The sequence below is a fragment of the Branchiostoma floridae genome, chromosome 12, assembly GCF_000003815.2.
Source record: "Branchiostoma floridae strain S238N-H82 chromosome 12, Bfl_VNyyK, whole genome shotgun sequence".
Taxonomy (NCBI): domain Eukaryota; kingdom Metazoa; phylum Chordata; class Leptocardii; order Amphioxiformes; family Branchiostomatidae; genus Branchiostoma; species Branchiostoma floridae.
Window position 1 is genome coordinate 8,543,307 of NC_049990.1, and position 22,386 is coordinate 8,565,692.

Here is a 22,386-nt window from a genome sequence, read left to right on the forward strand (position 1 = left end):
CAGGTGGTAAACAAATAAACGCAAAGTCAACAGGTCAAAATCATACGTTTGGGAAGCTAGTGTTAATTTTCTAGAGTTTCAAATCTGAGGAAGGACAATCTATTCAAAGCCAAGCTGGTTAAATCCTTCAAAAACATGAGACAATCGTCTGACGACATCTACAATTAGTCACGTGACCTAATCAGAGGCCAAAGCAGAAGCTGACGGCAGAAGGAACGTTTCCTGCTTTCTGAGCGTCTTTCTGGCGGCCTTTCCTCCCGATTTTCCTCAGGAAAACACGAAAAGATGGGGAAGATCACTCTAGCTAACCCCAGCGGGCAGAAGGATCCCATCAAGGATGTGAAAATCCCGATGGTAAGGGGCGTTTTTCTGTGTTGTCATTTTTGGCAGTGGTTGTTTCGTAAAAGGTGTCGGCCATTTTGTGTTGCGTTTGTGTTATCGCCAAAGATTTCGACTTTTAATCTGAGTTTCAGTTCTGGCCGACCTGACACCTATTATCTTGATATTCGACGTCTTTAATAAGACGTGACATGGCTATTCAAACCTTCTAGTGATCTGTAAAGTAGTGCTGATTTGATTTGTGAAGAGGAAAACCCCCAAAGCTGTGTAAACCAAGAAAAATGATGTCGTGACCGCCACTTCTTCCCTGTTGGCAAGGATCCAACAAAATTTAAGCGTTACGAAACAGAAGAAATCCTCTGTGTCAAGGAAATGCTGCAGAATCCTTCAACTGTCATCTTACATAAGTTACATCTACGTGCTTTCTTTAAGAACACGTACCTTTAGTTATGTAAACAACCCATGTCGCAACGTCTTAGACCTCTTTGGTGTGTTAAAAAAGGGCACATGTGACGTTAAAGACATCATAGTACTCTTACTTTTTTTTTATTTCCTCATCTTCTTCGCCTTTTAAAGCATCAGAATGTAAACTAGTCATGTGGGGTGAGGAAAAGTTTAGTAAGTAAGGGTTAGCTAGTCAAGCATAGATTTGTAGAACTCAGAGTCAGAGTCAGATTCTGAGTGACAGTCAGAAGTTCTGAACACCTGAGCTCAATGGCCACTGTCTCAGAAAACTGCAAAACCTTCTTACATTGTGAATAATCTTTACATAGAAAATGAAGTTCCCTTTCTCTAACTAGTTTAAGAGAAGGGGAATACCCATGGAAGTTATGGGTTGGAAAATTGTGAACGCAGTTTCCTTGTTGTCGGGACAGTTTGTCACGAACAGTTCTCAGTAGGTGGGACCACACCTTTCTTTTGGCATAAATATATGCATCATTAACTAGAAACCAACAGTTCCTGTCAGCTGAGATTTCATCTTGTAGGTTGACTTGCTCTGGTATTATGAATATGATAGTCCTAGTCCTGGAATGATAGTCCTAGTGTTCTAGGAATGATAGTCCTAGTCCTGGAATGATAGTCCTAGTCCTGGAATGATAGTCCTAGTGTTCTTGAAATATGTCTTTTTTCGTGTGTACATGTACATGTACATGTACATGTCTTGATTGCTTTCTACTAGATAAGTTGATATGAAAGAAGAGATTGTTATGCATTTGTTTCTTTTTTGTGCAGAATGTGAGAAAAATTAAGTTATGAGTGATGTTTCATAACTAAGCATCATTATAAAACCATTGTTATATAATAAAGTGTCAACCATTTGTACATCGATGTAATGTTAGGCTGTTGAGTTAATGTGAAAATGTCTAGACCATATACCCTCCCACGAGTATAATGGCATAATTCGCAGTCAACCATTTTACCCTTGTGTACGTGGGACGCATGTTATACATGATTTATAAAGCATTAGATTGGTCTAGTGGATATTCAAGAAAAACAAACCCATCGCAAAAGCAACGTCATGATTTCTTTTTACACGGTCTTGTTTCATATTGTTCTGCATGGAAGAGAAGTGAAGGAAAAACCAGCTTGGGTACATGTACAAAATGATGTCATATGTTGTATAAATTCTTAACAGATATAAAAGTCACATTCAGGAAGCAAACATCATAAAGACAAGTGAAAAGGTGGAAACAAAAGGAGGCTGAAAAATAGATGAAGCTAAAATAAGTCACGCAGTCACAAATCACGACGTCATGAAGGATTGATGTCATATCAATTGTTATGTTGATGAATTTCAGAAAGTTAGACATCCAGGACGTTGCTTGAGTAATTGCTATTTGGTATATCTTATTACCTCAGGTAATAAGATATACCAAATAGCAATTACTCAAGCAACTGGATATGATTTTAGAAATGGTGAGATGTTACAGGCAGAATCCACTACCTTACGTCAGTAACACTGAACTTGATGAATCAATTGTTATTAGAACATTACTTGCTGCTTTTGCAGCATGACGCAGCAAAATGTACTGAGGTGTGGTCTGACTTAAGTTGTAGAGTCAAGCATCATTGCCGTCCACAAAGCTAGAACACTCAACCACTTTCATGCACACACAGTCTCTAGAGGTCACATATGGCTAGCTTCTGAAGGGGAAGCAGGTGAACCTCTTCAGATGTGCAGAAAAGGAAGGAGTGGGTAAAATGAATCTTCAAGTAGATGTTTGGGTAGAAAATCGTGATGATTTCTGACCACAGCGGGGTTTTCTGACAGTCCTTTACTTAAGTTAACCCCAGTAGACATGACTGTAAGTTTTTTCCACCCCAACATCTGCTTGGACATCAGGTAGAACTGCGTTTGTTCCAGACATTTGTCTGACTCTGAGTCTGTTTTTGGCAGCACTTCGGCCATTGGGCCCTGGGAATTGTCTAGCTAGCCTGCTGCAGTGCAGTATTGAGATCACAGTATTACATACATTTATACATGTTGCTTACTTATGCATTAAATGATGAAAGTGTTTGATCTCTCAACAACATGTATAGTTATATTCATTCTTTGTCTGCCAAGGACAGAACTACTAGTTTTGCAAACCATACATGTTGTTACATCATGTTTGGCTACTGTATTAAACTTTTAAAAAGCCATCTTAATCAGAAATGTAAAACTGTTGAATCATTCAACAGTGACATCATGTTATCTATGGATTTTGTATGGATTTTCACACAATATGATGTTGTAAAGAAGACATTAAGGGCAACGAAAAGCATCACATTGATCGTACTGAGAGCTGTTTTAATTTCCTAAAGTGTGGTATCACCTTGGGGATGGGGTACATTGATAGTGCTGACTGGAAGCTAACAACATGCTGTCAAAACGTCAAAGTAGTAGACTCAATACGTACCAGGCACGCAGCTGTCCAAAGTCAAAAATTTGATGAAGGTGTATGACACTGTTCCTCTTTCACTGGTGGTTTCCCCTTCAGTTTAATACGTAAAACCTTAATTTGGGAACACGTAATACTTTCTTATCCAAACTGACTGAACCGTAAATGTATTTTCCACTGTTTGTTTAGACTAGAGTTACATTTTATTTTGATGTTATGTCTAGACACATGTAACACAAAACATGATGATACAAAACTCAAGTAGGTATTAAGTTCTGAGAAGGTGTTAACAAAGAAAGTCTAAGGTAAATACAATGCCATCACATAGACATCAGAAGGTAATCAGTTCCAATTCAATTACTTGTTTTTGGTTGTTATTGATACTTAATCCTTGATATCATGTGACTGTAGGTCTAGTGGGCGTTGTTAATTTGTCTAGCTTTAGGGCAATAACAGAACATGATATACATATTGATGACAGTAAAATGGCACCAAGACAAGTAAAAGTACCAGTGTTCAGGGATTGAAATATTGGGTTCGCTCACACTTTTGTGGACCCTAAATAATAGTAAATTGGAGCTTTGCATGGTAAATGTTGACCAAGGGTGCACCGGTGCTCCAAGATATTTGTATAGGATTACATACACAAAGGCACATTATCATATAGTGCTTTGTATATTCATTTAACTAATACTAATATTAGCCTGTGTTGTGTTACTGAAGTTAGCTTAGGAATTTCAGATCCAAGCTCTGAAAAGAGGCATAAGGTTTTGCTGACCGAAATGTTTTTCTGTGGACCTAAAATGTGTGTGCACTCATTCCCCAAAATGAATTTCCATCTCTGGTGTTCCTGTTCATATTAGATGCAACTGAGACAAATAACTAAATATGTCAAATTTGACATTTGTACCTAATGCTTAAAACAGCATTATTGCAATAACATGATGATGGTGTGTAACCTACTGTAACTAGTGTAAGATTAGAAACCAGCAGATGGTGACAATGACCAAGTATAAAAAAGGTTACACAATTGAAGTCGTAACAAGTACTAACATTTGACCTATGAACTCGGTACCCAGAAACCAGCTGACGGTGATGATGTGGAGACGGCGACCGTGGCGGTGACCCAGCCCATGCCTCGCTGCAGGAACGGCTGTACCTCCTGCATCATGTCTACAGATTGCACAATTAAACTCCTAACAAAACCATAAACATTTGCTGTATTACCCAGAAACCAGCAGAAGGTGATGATGTGGAGACGGCGACCGTTGCGGTGACCCAGCCCATGCCTCGCCGCAGGAACGGCTGTACCTCCTGCATCATGGCGCTCATCTGCATGCTGCTGGTGATCGGGGGCATCGCAGGGGGTCTCTTCCTGTACCGCCACTTTGGACGCCACAGGAAGGTACCATTAATCTTGAAATAAATGTCTACGTTGGTTTCATCTGGTCATTTTTGATGTGACCTTTCATGACACAATGAATATGTATGTCCAGTATATTACTCCTACAGAATTGTTTCAACCACAAACTTGAAACACTGTGAAAACCTTCTTCTCCTTCCCAGTGACATAAAAAATGTACAGTACTAAAGGGAACACAAATTTTTATTTATCATGGAAGCTCATCTGTGTTGGTAGTTGTAGATAGTACAATGCTTAACTTTCTTCCAACACAAAAGTCACGGATCAAAATTTTATTTGTTTGAATATTTGTATTAAAATCCTTTCCTTGAAAACGTGTAAAGGGTAAATATGAGACAAGGTCCAATTTTACATGCAGATCATATATCTCAATCTTCCTTGACAACCCGGAGCTTTACTATACATTTTTCCATGTGTGTGTTTGTGTAGTTTATCGGGCGCTGCGGTGTGCGTTACAACAGCCACTACTACAACCGTGGGCAAGACCCGACCACCCCTCGTGCCCAGTGGGCCATGCTGGAGGAGGATGTGGAGGTGGACATTGATGGGGAGTATGAGCGCATCGAGGTCCCCGACTTCGACAAGTGCAACCATGCCACTGTCCTACATGACTTCAGGAGGGTAGGTACCGTGTGTTATGTGTGAAATGTGTGTGGAGGTGGACATTGATGGGGAGTATGAGCGCATCGAGGTCCCCGACTTCGACAAGTGCAACCATGCCACCGTCCTGCATGACTTCAGGAGGGTAGGTACCGTGTGTTATGTGTGAAATGTGTGTGGAGGTGGACATTGATGGGGAGTACGAGCGCATCGAGGTCCCTGACTTCGACAAGTGCAACCATGCCACTGTCCTGCATGACTTCAGGAGGGTAGGTACCATTTGTTGTGTGTGAAATGTGTGTGGAGGTGAACATTGATGGGGAGTATGAGCGCATCGAGGTGCCCGACTTCGACAAGTGCAACCATGCCACTGTCCTGCATGACTTCAGGAGGGTAGGTACCGTGTGTTATGTGTGAAATGTGTGTGGAGGTGGACATTGATGGGGAGTATGAGCGCATCGAGGTCCCCGACTTCGACAAGTGCAACCATGCCACTGTCCTGCATGACTTCAGGAGGGTAGGTACCATGTGTTATGTGTGAAATGTGTGTGGAGGTGGACATTGATGGGGAGTATGAGCGCATCGAGGTCCCCGACTTCGACAAGTGCAACCATGCCACTGTCCTGCATGACTTCAGGAGGGTAGGTTCTGTGTGTTATGTGTGAAATGTGTGTGGAGGTGGACATTGATGGGGAGTATGAGCGCATCGAGGTCCCCGACTTCGACAAGTGCAACCATGCCACCGTCCTGCATGACTTCAGGAGGGTAGGTACCGTGTGTTATGTGTGAAATGTGTGTGGAGGTGGACATTGATGGGGAGTATGAGCGCATCAAGGTCCCCGACTTCGACAAGTGCAACCATGCCACTGTCCTGCATGACTTCAGGAGGGTAAGTACCATGTGTTGTGTGTGAAATGTGCTAAAAGCCTTGCCTGTAGTAAGTTGAGTGACAGCTATCTGCTAAAAGATACCAGATTTGACTTCGTGCAAAGTACGGACAGTTATTAATGGCCCAAGTGCTCTCTAACCGTGTATGTTTGTTATTTCCACAGCAACTGACTGCATTCAAGGACTGGGACCACATGAGGTGTTTCGTGATGGCGCTGAATGAGTCGGCCGTGTCCCCCCCACGCAGCCTGTTCGACCTGCTGATGCGCATTAGCGTATGTCGTACTTTTCACTTCTTCAGCTTGACATAAAACTGTTGTTTCACTTTCATGAATGTGTGTACTGTAAATCAACAAATAAACAGAATGTTCTGTACATGGCAGGGCTTGAAATTATCATTGTCCTAATGGCAAGGGGCCACAAAAATATGGCTTTTGACCACTTGATGTGTACTTTTGGACAATTTTGGGACATAAAAATATCACATGGATGTGGCCAATGTAAGCCCAAACTTGTTAACCAAGTCTCTTCTAAAGTTCTGTTTATGTAGCAAAAATAAACTAGTGAAACACACTTTCTTCTGTAACTAAATGGCATGCTATTTATTCTAATAGGCTTTTTCATGCAAAAAACGTATGGGACAATTAAATCGTACCGGACTGTTTTAAAAATTCTTTTGGGGACAATATTGGGACAGTGGTGAAAAAAAGTTATTTTGAGGCCCACACTAAATGTCTCTTTGGACCAATAGGATGGAAGCTACATGCCGCAGGCCTATGTGAACCGTGAAGTGATGCGCGTGGTGCAGCCGCCGATCGCTGATACGGCCCAGCTGGGACAGTACATCCACGCCTTGTGCAGGGGTGTGGACACCTACAGGCTGGCCAGCATCAGGAAGAATGATGACGACCTGCGTCCAGGTTTGTATAGGCCGATCCTATACATCTACCTCTAGAGATGGGTACTGGTATACTGTGCTGGGACAAACCGCTTTTCCTTGTTGGACCGGTCTGAAAAAATCAGTGGACCGGATTTGGGACCGATCAGAAAAGGAATCAACAATCATGTCCAGGTTACGATCTGGACTTGGACCTGTGGACCTGAACTGTACTTTTACCTGAATTTTCTGTACTGGTACCTACCCCTGCCTATGTCTGTCGAAGCTCAGATCTCTCAAAACTATACTGAACTATTCCAAACCATGCAGTTCTTGACAAAAGTAGCACATACAGTAGTAGTAGTATCCAGTATTTGATTATACTGCTGCTGGGATCTCTGGCTTGGGTAGACAGCAGTCGTCTTCAAACCGCTCTTCCATGTGGCTCTGTCCAGCGGGCTCAACCTAGTTAGGCCGTACTTATTTGTTAACTTGCCAATTGTTTGACGTCCGGCTTTCTGTTCACAGAGGGTCACTACTTGGCTAAACGTGACACAGATGAGTGCGACAGCATGCTGGGATACTACGCCGGAGGAAACGTCATCCCTGAGATATGTGTCAAGTTCTAAGAAGAAAGACTGACATCATCTGCAGGTCGTGCAGAATGTTTTGAGAAGTTCAAAGTTCAAAGAAAGCCTTGCTGTAATTGCTACAACACTTAGTGATGTTAAGAAGATGGACTCTGTAGGATTTTTGGCAATTTTTGCCTTTCTGCATTCAGAAAAGAGAAATATAACAGAAAGCTTTCAAATGTGGAGTGCAGAAAGAGTAAATGATGAATAAAATCCTGCAAAGTCTATTCTTATGGATGTACATGTAAAATTGTATGCATATTTCTTCAGTACCAGTAAACAGAATATTCCTGCAGTTGATCACATAGACAAATCAAGTTCTAGACTGACATTTAAATTTTTTTTATTCTTATTTCACAATATATGGTTATATGGCTGCTGGACTGTTTTGCTTTTTGATGATTTTAAATTTTCTATTTGTATAACCAAGATGTAATGAATGAGTCGTAAAATTTCTTTGATTTCAGTGTATGAATGAAACATGGAAGCATAATTTTTTTATCAGAGCATGTTTGTAGATTTAATTACACATGCAATTTGTGTTTGACATGCTCTTACTTTCTTTTGTTTGGATCTTTGTGCAGGGGTGGTATTACTGAACATTTCTTTTACTTATAAGAATTTACTATAATGACAGCATATGTCATTTAAGAAAAATATGACATTCTAGATTGCTTTTTAAGATAACTGAAAAAATCTGTATATGAAAAATAAAAAGAGGAATTCATTTCCTGCATATTCACCTGAACGTAAGAGTCATGTCAAGGTGTGTTGATTAGACCTAGATGCACAATAGTAGCATATACTCCTTGCACCATGTATTCTCTACCACTGTTGTACACATTCCGGAACGTGCCCCTGCGGCTTAACCGTATAATAACTCTGCAGTTACACTCACATATAAAATAGCTCTAGGCCTGACGAACTTGGCCAAACCTTGTTGATATCTAGTACTCTGGTTCCAATTCTGAGTATCAAGATGTTGTTGTGGCTTTATAACTTACTGGGTAATTTTGCTGTACATGTAGTTGAAGGCATTGTGTTGTCTGTGGAAAATGCATGTGTAAATAAGATAGCCTTGGAGTAGGAGCATTGTCTCCTTTTTGTAGATTGAATCTGAAAGCTTGATACATCATTGAAGCATGTTTGGATGTATGTACACAAGGCATCGCTATGTTCAAATCATGTATACAACTTCAAAGTAGGAGCATTGAATTTTTACTTGGATGTGGAGTGTATTCTGACAAAGCTATACAAAGCCGATGAAGATGTAACAAAACTACTCGCCAGGGGTACAGTGTTTGTGTTTGGAACGTCTGTGCATGTGTTATGTATTGGAAGTGAGTGTAGAACAATGAGTACAGCTTATTAGATGTATTCAGCGCACTTAGTACAAGGCTGCAAACGTTATGCAACTTTTTGTTGTTTAAGATTGAATCTGAAATTGTTGAACAATTATAAAAAAAGGACGACATAATGAACACATGAGATATGTATGAAGTTTATACCAATGAAGGCAGTTAGAATGGAATGAACATGTTTCAGACACTGGTTGTAGCTGAAGAAATGATGAACATTTTATTAGAAAACTAAGATTTGATATGCATCAATACAGAAGTAATAAATGGAAGGTCAAAATTTTAAAGAAACAACCCCTTGAATCACTACATAATCTCTGAACAAGCTACTATAAATGGCTTAAGGTATGATTTTAAAGCTTTTTACTGTGTATATATTGGATGACAATGCAATTGGATCTTGTAGAAATGCATGCTTTCTGTGTTTTGTATTGCACACTATCTGATGGCAAGATTCCACAGGATGGTGGTGAGAATTGTTATTGGAGGTACAAGCTGGACATGTACAAGACCAGGAGGGTCCGTTATGTAGAAGTGGAAGCCATGTAGGACATGACACTGAATGTAAAATAAACTTTTCTTTCCCAAAGTTGTAGTTGTGTGTGTACATGTAATGCATTGTAGTATTAAGTGGTGTTTTTCAATTGCTTTGTTGAGTTGCCAATGCAATGAATCTAAATCACAAACTTTTTGAGGCCACTTTGCCACAATCTAGTCTGAATCTATGTTTACACTTAGGCATACCGTTCAGGTTGACTTTACCCAGAGGGAATTGAGCGTACCGTTCAGTTTGACTTTAGGCTAACGTCACATTTCCAAACGGGCTTGGCCAGGCTGTGGAAACGAAAAATAGAAATGTATACCTAAAATATACGCACATAATGCCCACGACTTGTCTCTTTACGTCTTGTGTACTTTGATGTCTTTTATATCATACTTTTCGTTCCGTAAAGCTGCCTGGCTGGGCCCCGGTTTGCAAATTTGAGGTAGGCCTTATGCAGAGGGAATGGAGCATGCATTGTCTTGTCTATATGTTTCTATGTGAGTGCGTTTTTTCCAATATATGATGCAGCATTGCAATGCATCCTGTGTTACTACGCTTTTAATGATTACATACAATCTTGATGTAAGATTGGTACCATGGGAATCGTTAATATCTTCACATTTTATTCAGTTGATATTCCCTTAGTAAATTAAGTCACTGATATATCTATGACAGGCTTCACACAAGTCCTTGTGTATGCTACATGACATGCTAAGATAGGAATGATATCTTCGCTTCAAAATGATTTACAGGTCATGTCCACATATGCATGTACTTTCAAGGCACTATGCTATGTCGTACTGCTAGCTAAAAACTTATGTCAACCGTTGCCAAAAAAATAAAAAACAGAACAGACAGCTGCAGGAGGTGAGAAGACAAAAGGAACTTAAATCACCCTATTATACACTAATATTAGGCTTCAACACAACATATTTGCTCATTTTGCTACTTTATCGTCATGTTGACCATCCCTGCAGAAGAAAAAAAAACTTGTTTTTTTTCTGAAATCAGGCGAAAATAAATGCGCGCGCTGATGTCATCCATAAAATTTACTTGCTGTAGCCCTATATACAGTCGGCGTCGCTTCTCTGCTTGTGTAGTAGAAGAAGAAGCGAACATAGGAGCGAACTGCTACCCGGATGGTACTGGCTACCGTCTATCCTGTTCTAGCTGTAGTTATCTCCTCTTACCGTTTCCTTGATGAATATTTGACAGGCCTGGGACAGCGGTCAGAAGGGCGAACTGAAGCGAAAATAGGCGGATACATGTACTCGGCTATCCATTGGCACCGTTGGCTACACGATATTATCACCATGAAAACAAGACAAAATCTATAAAATCCATAGCGTAATAGATGCCACGGACATCGTTAAAGGGCCAGAAAAATGCTGTGTGTGGGATAAAATCATCGATAATGACGTAGCAATTAATACCTCCGGATAAGAAGGTCGCATAGACAATCAAGGACGCTAATATACATAACGTTCTTAGTATAATGAATGTCAGAGCTAGAAGCGAATGTATATAGTGTATAATAATCACAGGAGCGAACTACTTTCCGGATGGTACCCAGGCTAGATAGACGGACGATTCCGTATGTAATTTTGTTAACGTTGGTTGTAGACGCAATCCTCGGCAATATTATCCGGGGAAACATTTCTGGCCAACGTGCTTGACCAACGTTCAGTACATGTCCTCCCAGCCGCAACTATGCCCACAGTCAGTATCTTGCTCAGCTCAGACGCCTGTATACCTGATTCAAAGTAAGATATGATAATGAAATGAATATTGATATCATAAAAGTTTTAACACATGAATTCAGAAAAGTATAGGTTAGGTAGAAATAGATTTAGTTTAGACGTTATTCCCTTTTGATTTATCTATGAATATCATTTCCCTTCTTTGTTAAGTATGTTTATGTATACCACTACTACTTTACTTTGTATACAATTAGCCCTCGGGCATGAATTTGCAATAAAGATTATAAAGATATTGTCCGCATTTTTATTGATTGTACACTACTGCAGGTTTTCTTGACCGATAGTATATTGACTCATCTTCTTTCCCATTGACTGCTTTTCGTTAACTTTCTTGTATCTTTGCACATGTTGTGTTTTACGTAGTGTAATCATTTGTATTATGCTTGTATTTATGATTTTAGGGACAGGGCTTCTTGCATGCATTTGGCTTTTGCTCGATTCTCACTGAAGTGAAAGCAATGCTGTGGTTCGACAGGTAAAGTAGATTTTGTTCTTGGCGAAAACAATATTATACAAAGTAAGTTAACAAACTATTCCTGTAAGTTTCATAGGTGAACATGTCAACTGGCCTGTGTTTACACAGTCTCTCGCTGGCTGGGATTAATAACTCTAGGTGGTGGCAACTGTACAGCCGGCCGCTAGGAGCGCGATTTTAGCCAGTCTACACATCAACCTACCATATAAACCAGAAGAATAACCCTGCGGAGAAGGCTGCGAAGGCGATACAGATCATCTCCGTGTAGTCGCTGACTTCGAAGCCGTCGCTGCCGTCCAGGGGCCGCAGGAGGCAGGCGTCACACACCGGCACCGTGTTCCCGCACAGCCCGCGGGTCAGGGCGTCCTCGTGCGCCACGTGGAAGATGTGACGCTCCATGTCTGTAGAAAAAAAAAAGGAAAAGGAAAGGAACTGAGGTTTCAGCTCACTGAAGCTAGTCTTCCACTGGTCGTGACAGAGAGGAGAGGACAGACGCGATGTACAGTATACCTTTAAGGCCATAGGGGCAGTGAGTTGTTATCCACTGTGTCTAGGCCATGGTATTGGGAGGCGAGGCGGAGTCAAACCGAGTATCATTCCACTGTCTTTTACCTCCCCAACCGAAGTCATGTACCCATGTTTATATTGGCCATGTCTGTGGTATACAGGAGAATACCATTCCAAAAATGTTTCAGTGTTGGGCTTTTACAATTTTTTTTCTAGTGAATCATATATGTAAAGAATCTTAAGCCCCTGTTACACATGCAGGTCATTCTCACGACTTTGCTCCCGACCTCTTCTCTACTAAGGTCGTTGGTTTGGGACTAGCATGGAATTCATCCTATTCTAACTCATGACTACATCTAAGTAGAAGCAGAATATGACTCTCCTCACATTGTTTTTTCAAACTTTTAGATAGTTGGTTGGCTCAGACGATTTTTAAACCTTGCTGACCAATTAACTCCCAACCTGAAAAGAGCAAAATCATGTTCTGGAGAACGTCGGGCCATAGTCGGCAATGTATGTGTGACAGTGGCTTCATGCTGACAATTATTGTACTTTCTGTACATCATAACATCTCTTATACAAAAGGCATGGCGTACATAATGTTCCCACCCGAAAAATGACATGTGTGTGAAGTTTTTTTTCTCATACAATATCGTAATGATACTTGCTTTTGTTGCGTTTGCCTCCACTAAGAGATGCAGAGCACAGCCGCCGTGGGATTTGCAATAGAAATTGCATTCATATCGTGAAAACTTCTATTGATGAATCGAACGTTTGCCGCCAACTAATCGGACACGTGTCAACTCTGGCCTTTTCGTTGCCAATGAAGGGGGCAATAACCTAGCCTTGAAACTCGTCCAAACAGAGGACCAACCGATCCGTGAATGGGAAGGTGAGACATGATGAAAAGATCATCTTTTTGCAAGTCCTACAGCGTAGTTTAAAGTACCAAAAACGACATTCTTACCCTAAAACTGCACCGTATCAAAACAAGCGATATCTATAGCCCTTAATGTAATTGATACACCCTGGGATGATACTTTATGGTGCACAGATTGATCTCTAAGGACCGTGTTATGCCACACCAGGGCCCTGTGGGCGTTGGAGTCAAATACGATCAATGATTTAAAGTATGGCGTTGAATGCTAAAAAGTATCCACGTATCTATTAGATGGTGCATTGCGGAAAGCCTTACCCAATCTGTCACTGGAATATGAAAACAAACATATGTAGAAATATAAAATGGAGGTAATATGTTTGACGTACCCATCGTTTCGGTCATGGTAGGGTCCTTTCTCGTCGGGAGCTCGCCATCGTTTGTTGAGAGGATGGTCTCTGAAAGCGATAGATCTTGGTCGTCATACATGCTGTAGTATAAAGTTACAACGGCGCGTTCCACGCATAGGGGAGAGATAGGAGATCGACAGCATGAAGTTGTATAGACGTACATGGCAATGAATTTGTACCACCGCTGGGAGTTTACTGGGCGTATCATGTTTGTGCTAGGGTAGACATAGCGATTTGGCAGAAACTGCGATACTACCAAGGAAAGCCACAAGGAGTCTTATAATCGACATTGACCTTCGTCTTACAAAGGCCTACCAACATGCCAAACATCATCACAATTCCGGAGGTTATGAAGTTATGCTGACCACAATATTCGGAAACGCAAACACACAGAAACACAGAGACACACACTGACACATGCACACAAACGGACACACCAAAAACAATACCCACATTTTCATGGAGGTAACAAGCCTAGATTAGTTTTGGACGTATTCTTTGGATTTAGAGGGGTTATGGTGAAAGCAGGCCTAGACTAAACGGAGACATGTGTGTGCCTGTGTTACCATTGGCACCTCGACGGTCAAGAAGAAACATAAACATTTCTTAGACCATCCCAACGCCTTGAAATCCTGAAGGTGTGGCCCGGTAAACATTTCTTAGACCATCCCAACGCCTTGAAATCCTGAAGGTGTGGCCCGGTAAGCCTTAAAGAGAGCACAATCATCATGCATGCAGTACTCGAGAAAGTGACCCGTATCCAATTCAGTTTCTCATCTTTTTTTGTATCTACCCCGAGACTATAACATTTACTCAATCCACAATTTGTCATCTTGTTTTTTTTTATGATAACGGAAAGAATCTTCAATGGGCATCTTCACATTACTTTTAAACCCAGTTGTGTCATATTTGTCTTTTAAAGGAAACTGTCATTTTAACTGTCAGTTGAGTTGGTTAAGTCAGATCATGTTTAGGTATCAGTTGTATCATACTGTTTTTTTTAAGATAACGGAAAATAACGTCATTACTTGTCAGTTGAGCAGGCAAGGTCAGACATGTTAAGGTCATGACCCGTCCGGTGACCTATACCCTGACCTGTCGCGTGTTCGGGATTTTGTGGTCAGCCACGATCTCCTGACCCCATTTACAAGTACGTGCGGCAAGTTATTTAGGGACGTTGACGTTTAACATCAAATGGATTAGAGTCTCTAATCTCGACAGAAAGGCGGGCACAGCGTTTTATTTACTGGGGAAATGGAGGTTGGATTCAGACTTTGTTAGAATTTACGGCTAAGGAATGCGGCTCGGATGGAGATTGATAGATTTTGTGGCTGGCGAGGTTGGCACTGTGTCAGAAAACCTTTCTAAGGATTGACGTGTCTCAGGTCTTGGTTAAGCCTTTAAGGGGCCGTGATAGGGTCGAAACTGTAGTTTGCAACTCTTGAGTGACAACTTTGTAGAGAGCTAGAAATGTTGTTAATTTAAGATCGTTGGTAAAACGTTAACGACCTGCCACGTATGTCGTACGACAACTTTACGACAACACCTCGATGTCTTGATACAGTCGTAGATACGTCTGACAGAAATAAGAAGCTGTCTTTTGACGGGAAAGGTTGTCTAGCTGAAAACCTCCCGATAACAAATCGTACAAACTAACCTCAGCTTGATAGGCCTTCTCTCCCCTTCTATCAACAGGGTACAAACATCTCAGCTATTCCTACACGTTGCTTGTATATTTGCTCCCTGGCTGGCAAAATGTGCGCATGAAAGTAGGTTGGATTTCTCGCGGTTAGTAAGACAAGAACGTCTTTGAACGAACTGACATAATCTGAGATGATTGAAATGGGAGGGGCGGGGCGCAACTTTTAGCAGGAGGTAGTGATAGGCTTCTACTTTGCACACATGCCTCGTTGGACGGTATTCGTCCGGGTTTAATGCAATTTACTTTGTGGTTGGTAAGCTCACCACAGAAAGGAAACATTCGTTAGTCGCGCAGGGCTAAACGAATTCCCTTCGATCGTTTAGAACGCTAGACTGAAAAATTAGATTTAGGCAATAAACAGCGTCTACAGGTTATTATTGCAGTGCGCTTTGTGTTTATAGTCTTGGAATGAAGAATGTGTAACGGTGAACATACTATATAAACTGAAGACTACAGTCACATGCACCATATATATATAATAAAGTGGGTTCCGCTGGCATTCTATCTGTCCATATTTGTTCAATTTCTACTAGTTTTCCAGTCACCTGCGGATCCTGGTAGACTTCCATACGGACTTACGAATACATACACATACGTGAACCCCCGTATACTGGAGGCAGGCATTCATTTGTCGTACTTACGTCCGGGTGGTATCGTGTCCAGGCCTCGTGGTCAGTGGACGAACAGTATGACACTGTTTACCCCTGACCACTCCACACGTATGTTTAAACGGATTCCACGGCAGGGTACTGAGACAAGTCAGTCTGTCTGTGCGGTTTGTTTAGACGGCGGGTCCTGTCCGCTGGCTGGCGACCGTGGTGAACTTTGACATACACAGAGGGGAACATCATCGGCTGGATTACAGTTCTGTGTGGTACTTGCATATGAAAAGTAGATTAGCATGACTAGCACAGAAGGTAACAATAGGCGGTTGTTTAACTGTAGTACCAAGGAGACCCGCCAAGATCCGGAGGCTCACAATTGACCTTGACCTCCAGCTTCTACTCACATAAAATATCATCACAATCCATCCATAGGTTCTTAAGTTACGCTGACCTCAAATATCCGACATCAGAAACACATATCAACACAGACAGACACATAGACACGGACACAGACACAGACATAAAACACACACTCACACACAATGCCAGCTAATGCAAACCGTGAAAGCCTGTCTAGATCTGTGTCGTTGTTTTTTTCATTCGGGCAGTATTCGGGACCACAGCGGCCAGGAGAGTTGGCAACGCAAAAGGGCCTCTAGTGGGAAGCGACAATGCAGTAACATTGCTTGCGCCTTTTTAAGGTAACATGAAGCAGCATCACACTTCCCAATGGGTGAAAAGTTACGAAAGATTATAGCCACGGAACCGACGGAGTGATGAGAAAACGACAAAGTCCCTCTATACGAGTATGTTCACATCTTACACATTCCTGTTTCATGGATACAAATGTCACTTATCTAATCAAGCTTGTCCTAAATGGATATCCAAACACAAGTGTAAACGGTCACATAGGAATGTAATCTAACCAAGCTCTTTAGGCGTCATTATTTTCATACAATAAATATACAAACAGACTTTACGACTTTGTATACTAGTATGTTGTGGCGTCGATTGGCGAACCTCACATCACTTGGTTGATGGACACTACATGCGCCGTGGAGGAGACATTCTTTACATGTCATTCACTGCCTTTTTACCTTTTAAAGGTTGGGCATACTCAATACATGCACTCACTCACTCACTCACTCACTCACTCACTCACTCACTCACTCACTCACTCACTCACTCACTCACTCACTCACTCACTCACTCACTCACACACTCACTCACTCACTCACTCACTGACTGACTGACTGACTCACTCACTCACTCACTCACTCACTCACTCACTCACTCACTCACTCACTCACTCTTTCAATAATCCATCCATTTATTCATGCTTGTCAAAATCAGCCCAAATTCACCTACCATCCTATCCATGGCAACGACATGCATACCTGAGTATCTGACACAAGCAAACCAACTGCAGCATTATCAGGCCTTGTATCTGTACACAGGTTAATCACCTGCTACTATATAACGAGCTGACGAGGCTACTCTAGTTCTTCCCTGGCCGGCAAGCGTAGGGAAGCGTAGCTCCGTGCCATGGCGTCTCTTACTCTACGTTTGGCTGTGCTCGCGTGTGTCTTTATCTGTAGGACAGATGTTGCTCTGACCGCGCAAAACGTCATACAGCTCCAGAACAACGAGTACACTGACGTGCTGATCGCCATCAACAGGAACATTCCTGAGGACCAGCAGATCGTGGACAGACTCAAGGTTCGTGTTGTTCTTTTAGAGATAAGAGTAAAGAAAATGGGGAAAAGATAATGCAACATCTTCTACTTACAACTGGCCTCAGTATTCAAGGCTTAGGAGTAAAATTAACCAGCACTCCATCTAGCTGTGAGCTCTCTCGATGAAAATATAGAGACCTAAAACTTTTTCCTCGCTTCGAGAAGGATAAGAATTTGCTAAATTATTTTATGGAAGTTTTGGCAATTCATTTTCTTGGAAGTAATGAGTTGCTTGTTTGGGACGTCATAGTAGATTCCATGTCACATTTGTTGGCCTGTGCAATACATGTAATCGAAACATAGTAGGATTTCTACTCTACAAATCATTGTCACGAGTAAGAAATCCACAATCTGTACATAATTGTAGACGCGAACCGTAATGCTTTCTAGTTTTATAACAGGCCACAATCTTTTGTTGGTGAGTGAAAAATCTCGCCTTAAAGAGGGACAACACTCAAAGCTGAATCATCGGAAACACTTGGCGTCTAACATATGCCGGGACGAACTTTGAACAAAAAAGCTGACGTTATCACAACTGACAAGGAGAATGAAGTATTTCTACCTAGTCACCAACAAACCTGTCAATCGAAGTAGTGGATGAATGGATGGGACACGTTTGAACAAGAACAATTCGACCTATAGAACTTTTTCTACTTATAATGTAGAGTCCGTGATCTCTATGTATTTGGAGGTAATCTTGAAGGCAAACATAGCAGAGGTTGTCGTGTGTTACCAGTCATAACATCTGGTGTAAGTTGGCTAATTTAAGACCATACATGCACGTGTCTATTGTGAGGCTGTTGTTCAAATATACATGTACTATAAATAACTAACTTAAGCGTTTAGTGAACTTCTAGGGCTTAGATTTGATTGTAAAAAGAGATAGACTTCGTTTGATCGAATATATACCATGAATACTACACATGACTATCGCACCTTCTTCCCAGCTAGAACAACACTCTGGAACTTTTTGCCACAACACATAGTGACTCTCAGAGACAGACATAAGTTGCAGTTAGTATCAACGTACATCAGCGTTCTTAAGTACAACTGCTTAGTCGAAGTTTGTCTTATAGCTAAGAAAAAATTCAGACCCCCTTTCCACTAGACGGCAATTTCATAATTGGAATATGATGTAAGATGTAATTATGATTTGAATGACAACAAACCACACAACTCGTAAAAGATCCGTTCTATATCTATGAAATTTATTGAGCGATCTGACAAATGTTTGGTGAAGTGCGGTCGGAGCCTCTAGTAAAAAGCAACCATCTTCGCAGAGCTAGCTTTTTTCAACCATTGCCAAGTTCGGCAATATTCATTTTCCCAATACAATTGCAAGTACCCTTAGCCCATGTTGAAAACGTCCCCTCCCCCCAAAACGCTGCCGCTCCATAAGTATGCGAAGTTAGCTAAGTGGAAAGCGGTCTAAATGATGCTTTCTCAAATGTGTCTTCTTGTTTACCAATAGGAGATCTTTACAGAGGCTTCTGAGGCGCTCTACATCGCCACCCGCAGCCGAGCCTACATCAAACAGGTGAAGATCCTCATCCCGAACACATGGACCAGGCAGCCCCAGTACCTGCCGCCGGGGACAGCCACGTTCGACCGGGCAAACGTCAGGTAAAATCAACCAAATATTCAACATTTGTAACGAAATAGATAAAGTTGAAAAGAAGAAAGCTTTGGGTGGTGTAAAGCCAATATGAGTTGCGTGTCAGATTTTGTCAAAATTTCAGCAAAGATGAGCAAAGAAGGACTCTTAAGCTTAGACAGTAGTTTGAAACGCTGCTTTTGCTCTTCCAAATTTTAAACAAAATTTTGGCGACACCACGGGGACGCGACCGACACTACCTAAGTGCTAATGAAATAATTTTTGTTCGCTGTTCGATCCCTGGCCGAGTCATACCGAATACTTTCAAAATGGTACATGCTGCTTTCTCTGCTTAGCACTCAGCACTAATTAATGAGGAAGAGTATTGGAGTTTAACACACATCACTGCCAGTGGACTAGCCTCCTGTTGTAGTGGCTTGCACAAATGTGTGTCCCACAGGCTACAGAAATGGAGATGAGCGCCACCCCAAAGCATCTGTTACAGATGTACGTACAACTTAAACTTTAACTGTTTAAACCCTACAGAGTAGACGTACAGAACCCCCTGTATGGGGATGGCCCTTACGTTCAACAGACGGGCGGGTGCGGGGTGGGCGGGGAGTACCTGCACCTGACGCCCAGGTACGTCGTGGACAGGCCGTACGGTGAGAGCAACTGGGGACCGTACGGTAAGGCACTTCTTCTAACTATCCTTTAACACGTATAAGCGTAAAGGTTTGGAACGTATGTTATCAGTCTAATTAGTATGTTATTTTTGACGTCTAAGGTATCGATGGCCAAGCGGCTTTGGTTCCTGGCTAGCCGGCTAGACGTTTTATCCTTGGGAAATGCCCTGAACACAACTTTCCTTACTCCACCCAGGTGTAAACTTCGGTCGGGGAAGTAAAAAGACTTCGTCTTGCAGTCGTCTTGCAGTACTGTACCCTTGACACGTGGATAAACTGCCAATACGGCCTGAAAAAGACCATGGGACCCTTACCTGACCTTTACTTTGCCTGTGTTTTTCATGCTCTTCTTGCAAAGATTTGGATTTCGCTGTGATTCCTTTATCAATTGTTCGAAACACGTGCCAGAAATAGACATACATCTGATTGATGTCTAATCTAGGTAATCCATTGCTGACAAGTTGTACATTTATAAAGTTACAACGTGTCAGGTAGTCACTTACTACTTGTCTCAAGTTAATTCATCCGGATTATTCAAGACTTTTAAAGGTTACTGGGGAAACGTGTGTAAGTTTGATCTATGGTATAAACTTGGCTGAAAAGACGGCTAATCCTGCAAATCTGGTTGTTTGGTGGTTCGGATTTAGAGTATGTAGATAAATCACGTACTGAGTCAGACCATGTCCGGTAATGGCGTGTCTGCCTTCAGGGTTACTAACGGTCACTCGGTGAAAGCGCGTGTCCGAAATGTGGCATATGGGTCAAGGACTCAAATAGCCTCACTAAAATTAAGGTATGTCTAATTATTGCGTGGAGCTGGACTTATTTGCAGTATCTCCATGAGAAACAGTTATGGTCTGATTTTGCAATCATAAAAGTGCTCTTTTATATCATATTGGTGGTTTAAATAGGATGTCATCTATATTATCAGATCAACATGACCTAACTGAAAAAAAAGAAACTCTAAAATTTTCTTTTTTTTGCAGGTAAATTATTGACCCACGAGTGGGGCCACCTTCGCTGGGGCCTGTTTGATGAATACGGGTTCGACGATCCTCTGGGAGGGTCCTACCCACACTTCTCTGTAGAAAACGTGTGATCTCCCTTGATTTTTCAAACATATCGGTATGTAAAATGCATGGGGGCCTAGAAGGACATATAACGACTTCCTTTAAATTTCTTTCTTTTTGCAGGTAAATTAGTGACCCACGAGTGGGGCCATCTCCGCTGGGGCCTGTTTGACGAGTACGGGTTCGACGATCCGTTAGGAGGGTCCTACCCGCACTTCTATGTCTCCACCTCCATGGGGATCCAGCCGGTCCGGTGTTCCGCCTACACCGCCGGGTCGTACCAGAATCCCGTCACACAAAGCCGCTGCCAGGTGGACCCGGCTACCGGACTCCCCGAGGCCGACTGTCGCTTCATTCCCAATCCCAATGGAAACCGCGCCACCGGGTCCTACATGTTCATGCAGTTCTTACCGCAGGTGAGTCTGAAGTCTTGAAATATTTAAAAACGACTTAGGCCAAATATATTTTTATTATGTGCCAACACAAACTCTCAAAACAAAAAGACTAAAAACTTTAACAACATGTCAAGTATTGGAACAATATACTGTAAATGCATTTAAGTTCGTGGGGATTCAATTTCGCGGTAGCGGGAAAAGGACTTTTCGCGGACTGGTGGTTTTATGTTTTCAGTGGTTCCATGCACTGCAGTCTCTTAATGCCATGGAAAAATGTTCGCGATGGTTTTAAGTTCGCGGTGAAGCGGCCACCGTGGAAACCACAAACATCTAAATCACCGCGAAAGTTTCTGCATTTATAGTAATCTAAGATATGCACAATGAATTACGAAATTTTTCGCCATAATGCTAACTCCAGGTGGAGGAATTCTGTCACGGCGGTCAGCATCTCTTCAGCCAGGGTGGCCAGCCCAACCCGCTCTCGTCTCACAATCGCGAGGCACCCAACAAGCAGAACGCCCTGTGTAACGGTCAGAGCGCCTGGGACGTCATGAACAAGCACCAGGACTTCGCGAACGGAGCCAACCCGCCCAGGGAAGTGGTGTCGACGGTTCCGGACTTCGTGCTGCTCCAGGAGAAGGAACCCATGATGGTGCTGGTACTGGACACGTCGGGCAGCATGCGGGTAGGACGGAATACAATTTTGTGAAAAACTTTTCCAAGAAGGTTATGCTGTCGTTAGCGTTTGTGTGTGTGTGTGTGTGTGTGTGTGTGTGTGTGTGTGTGTGTATGTATGTATGTATGTGTGCACGTGCGTATGTATTTCGGTGTGTATGTGTGTTTGTGTATGTGTGTGTGTGTGTGCATGTATGTATTTGTGTGTGTATGTGTGTGCATGTGTATGTGTGTGTGTGTGAGTGTGTTTGTGCGTGTGTGTGTGTGTGTGGTGTGTATGTATGTGTGTGTGTGTGTGTGTGTGTGTGTGTGTGTATGTGTGTGTGTGTTTGTGTGTGTGTGTGTTTGAAA

At 42.1% G+C, this 22,386-nt stretch overlaps 2 protein-coding genes across 3 annotated transcripts in view; both read left to right on the plus strand.

Moving 5' to 3' along the window:
• Positions 1-148: 148 nt before the first annotated feature.
• LOC118427257 (integral membrane protein 2C-like) lies at positions 149-9,588 on the plus strand. 2 transcript variants are annotated; one of them, XM_035836933.1, is made up of 7 exons: positions 149-354; positions 4,453-4,626; positions 5,074-5,178; positions 5,303-5,389; positions 6,297-6,407; positions 6,884-7,052; positions 7,538-9,588. In XM_035836933.1, the coding sequence occupies exons 1-7, from the start codon at positions 286-288 to the stop codon at positions 7,636-7,638; spliced, it is 816 nt and encodes a 271-aa protein (XP_035692826.1). In that variant the 5' UTR covers positions 149-285; the 3' UTR covers positions 7,639-9,588. The 2 variants fall into 2 exon arrangements, with proteins under 2 accessions (XP_035692826.1, XP_035692825.1); XM_035836932.1 differs by lacking the exon at positions 5,303-5,389 and having other exon boundaries at positions 151-354; positions 5,074-5,265.
• Positions 9,589-17,358: 7,770 nt separating this feature from the next.
• The window catches only part of LOC118426934 (calcium-activated chloride channel regulator 4-like), an 11,433-nt gene continuing 6,405 nt past the window's right edge, over positions 17,359-22,386 (plus strand). Inside the window, exons 1-5 of the mRNA XM_035836566.1 lie at positions 17,359-17,598; positions 19,087-19,238; positions 19,756-19,898; positions 21,089-21,381; positions 21,779-22,045. Coding sequence (XP_035692459.1) covers positions 17,425-17,598; positions 19,087-19,238; positions 19,756-19,898; positions 21,089-21,381; positions 21,779-22,045 — 1,029 coding nt within the window. The 5' untranslated portion in view covers positions 17,359-17,424. The remainder of the gene's footprint in view (positions 17,599-19,086; positions 19,239-19,755; positions 19,899-21,088; positions 21,382-21,778; positions 22,046-22,386) is intronic.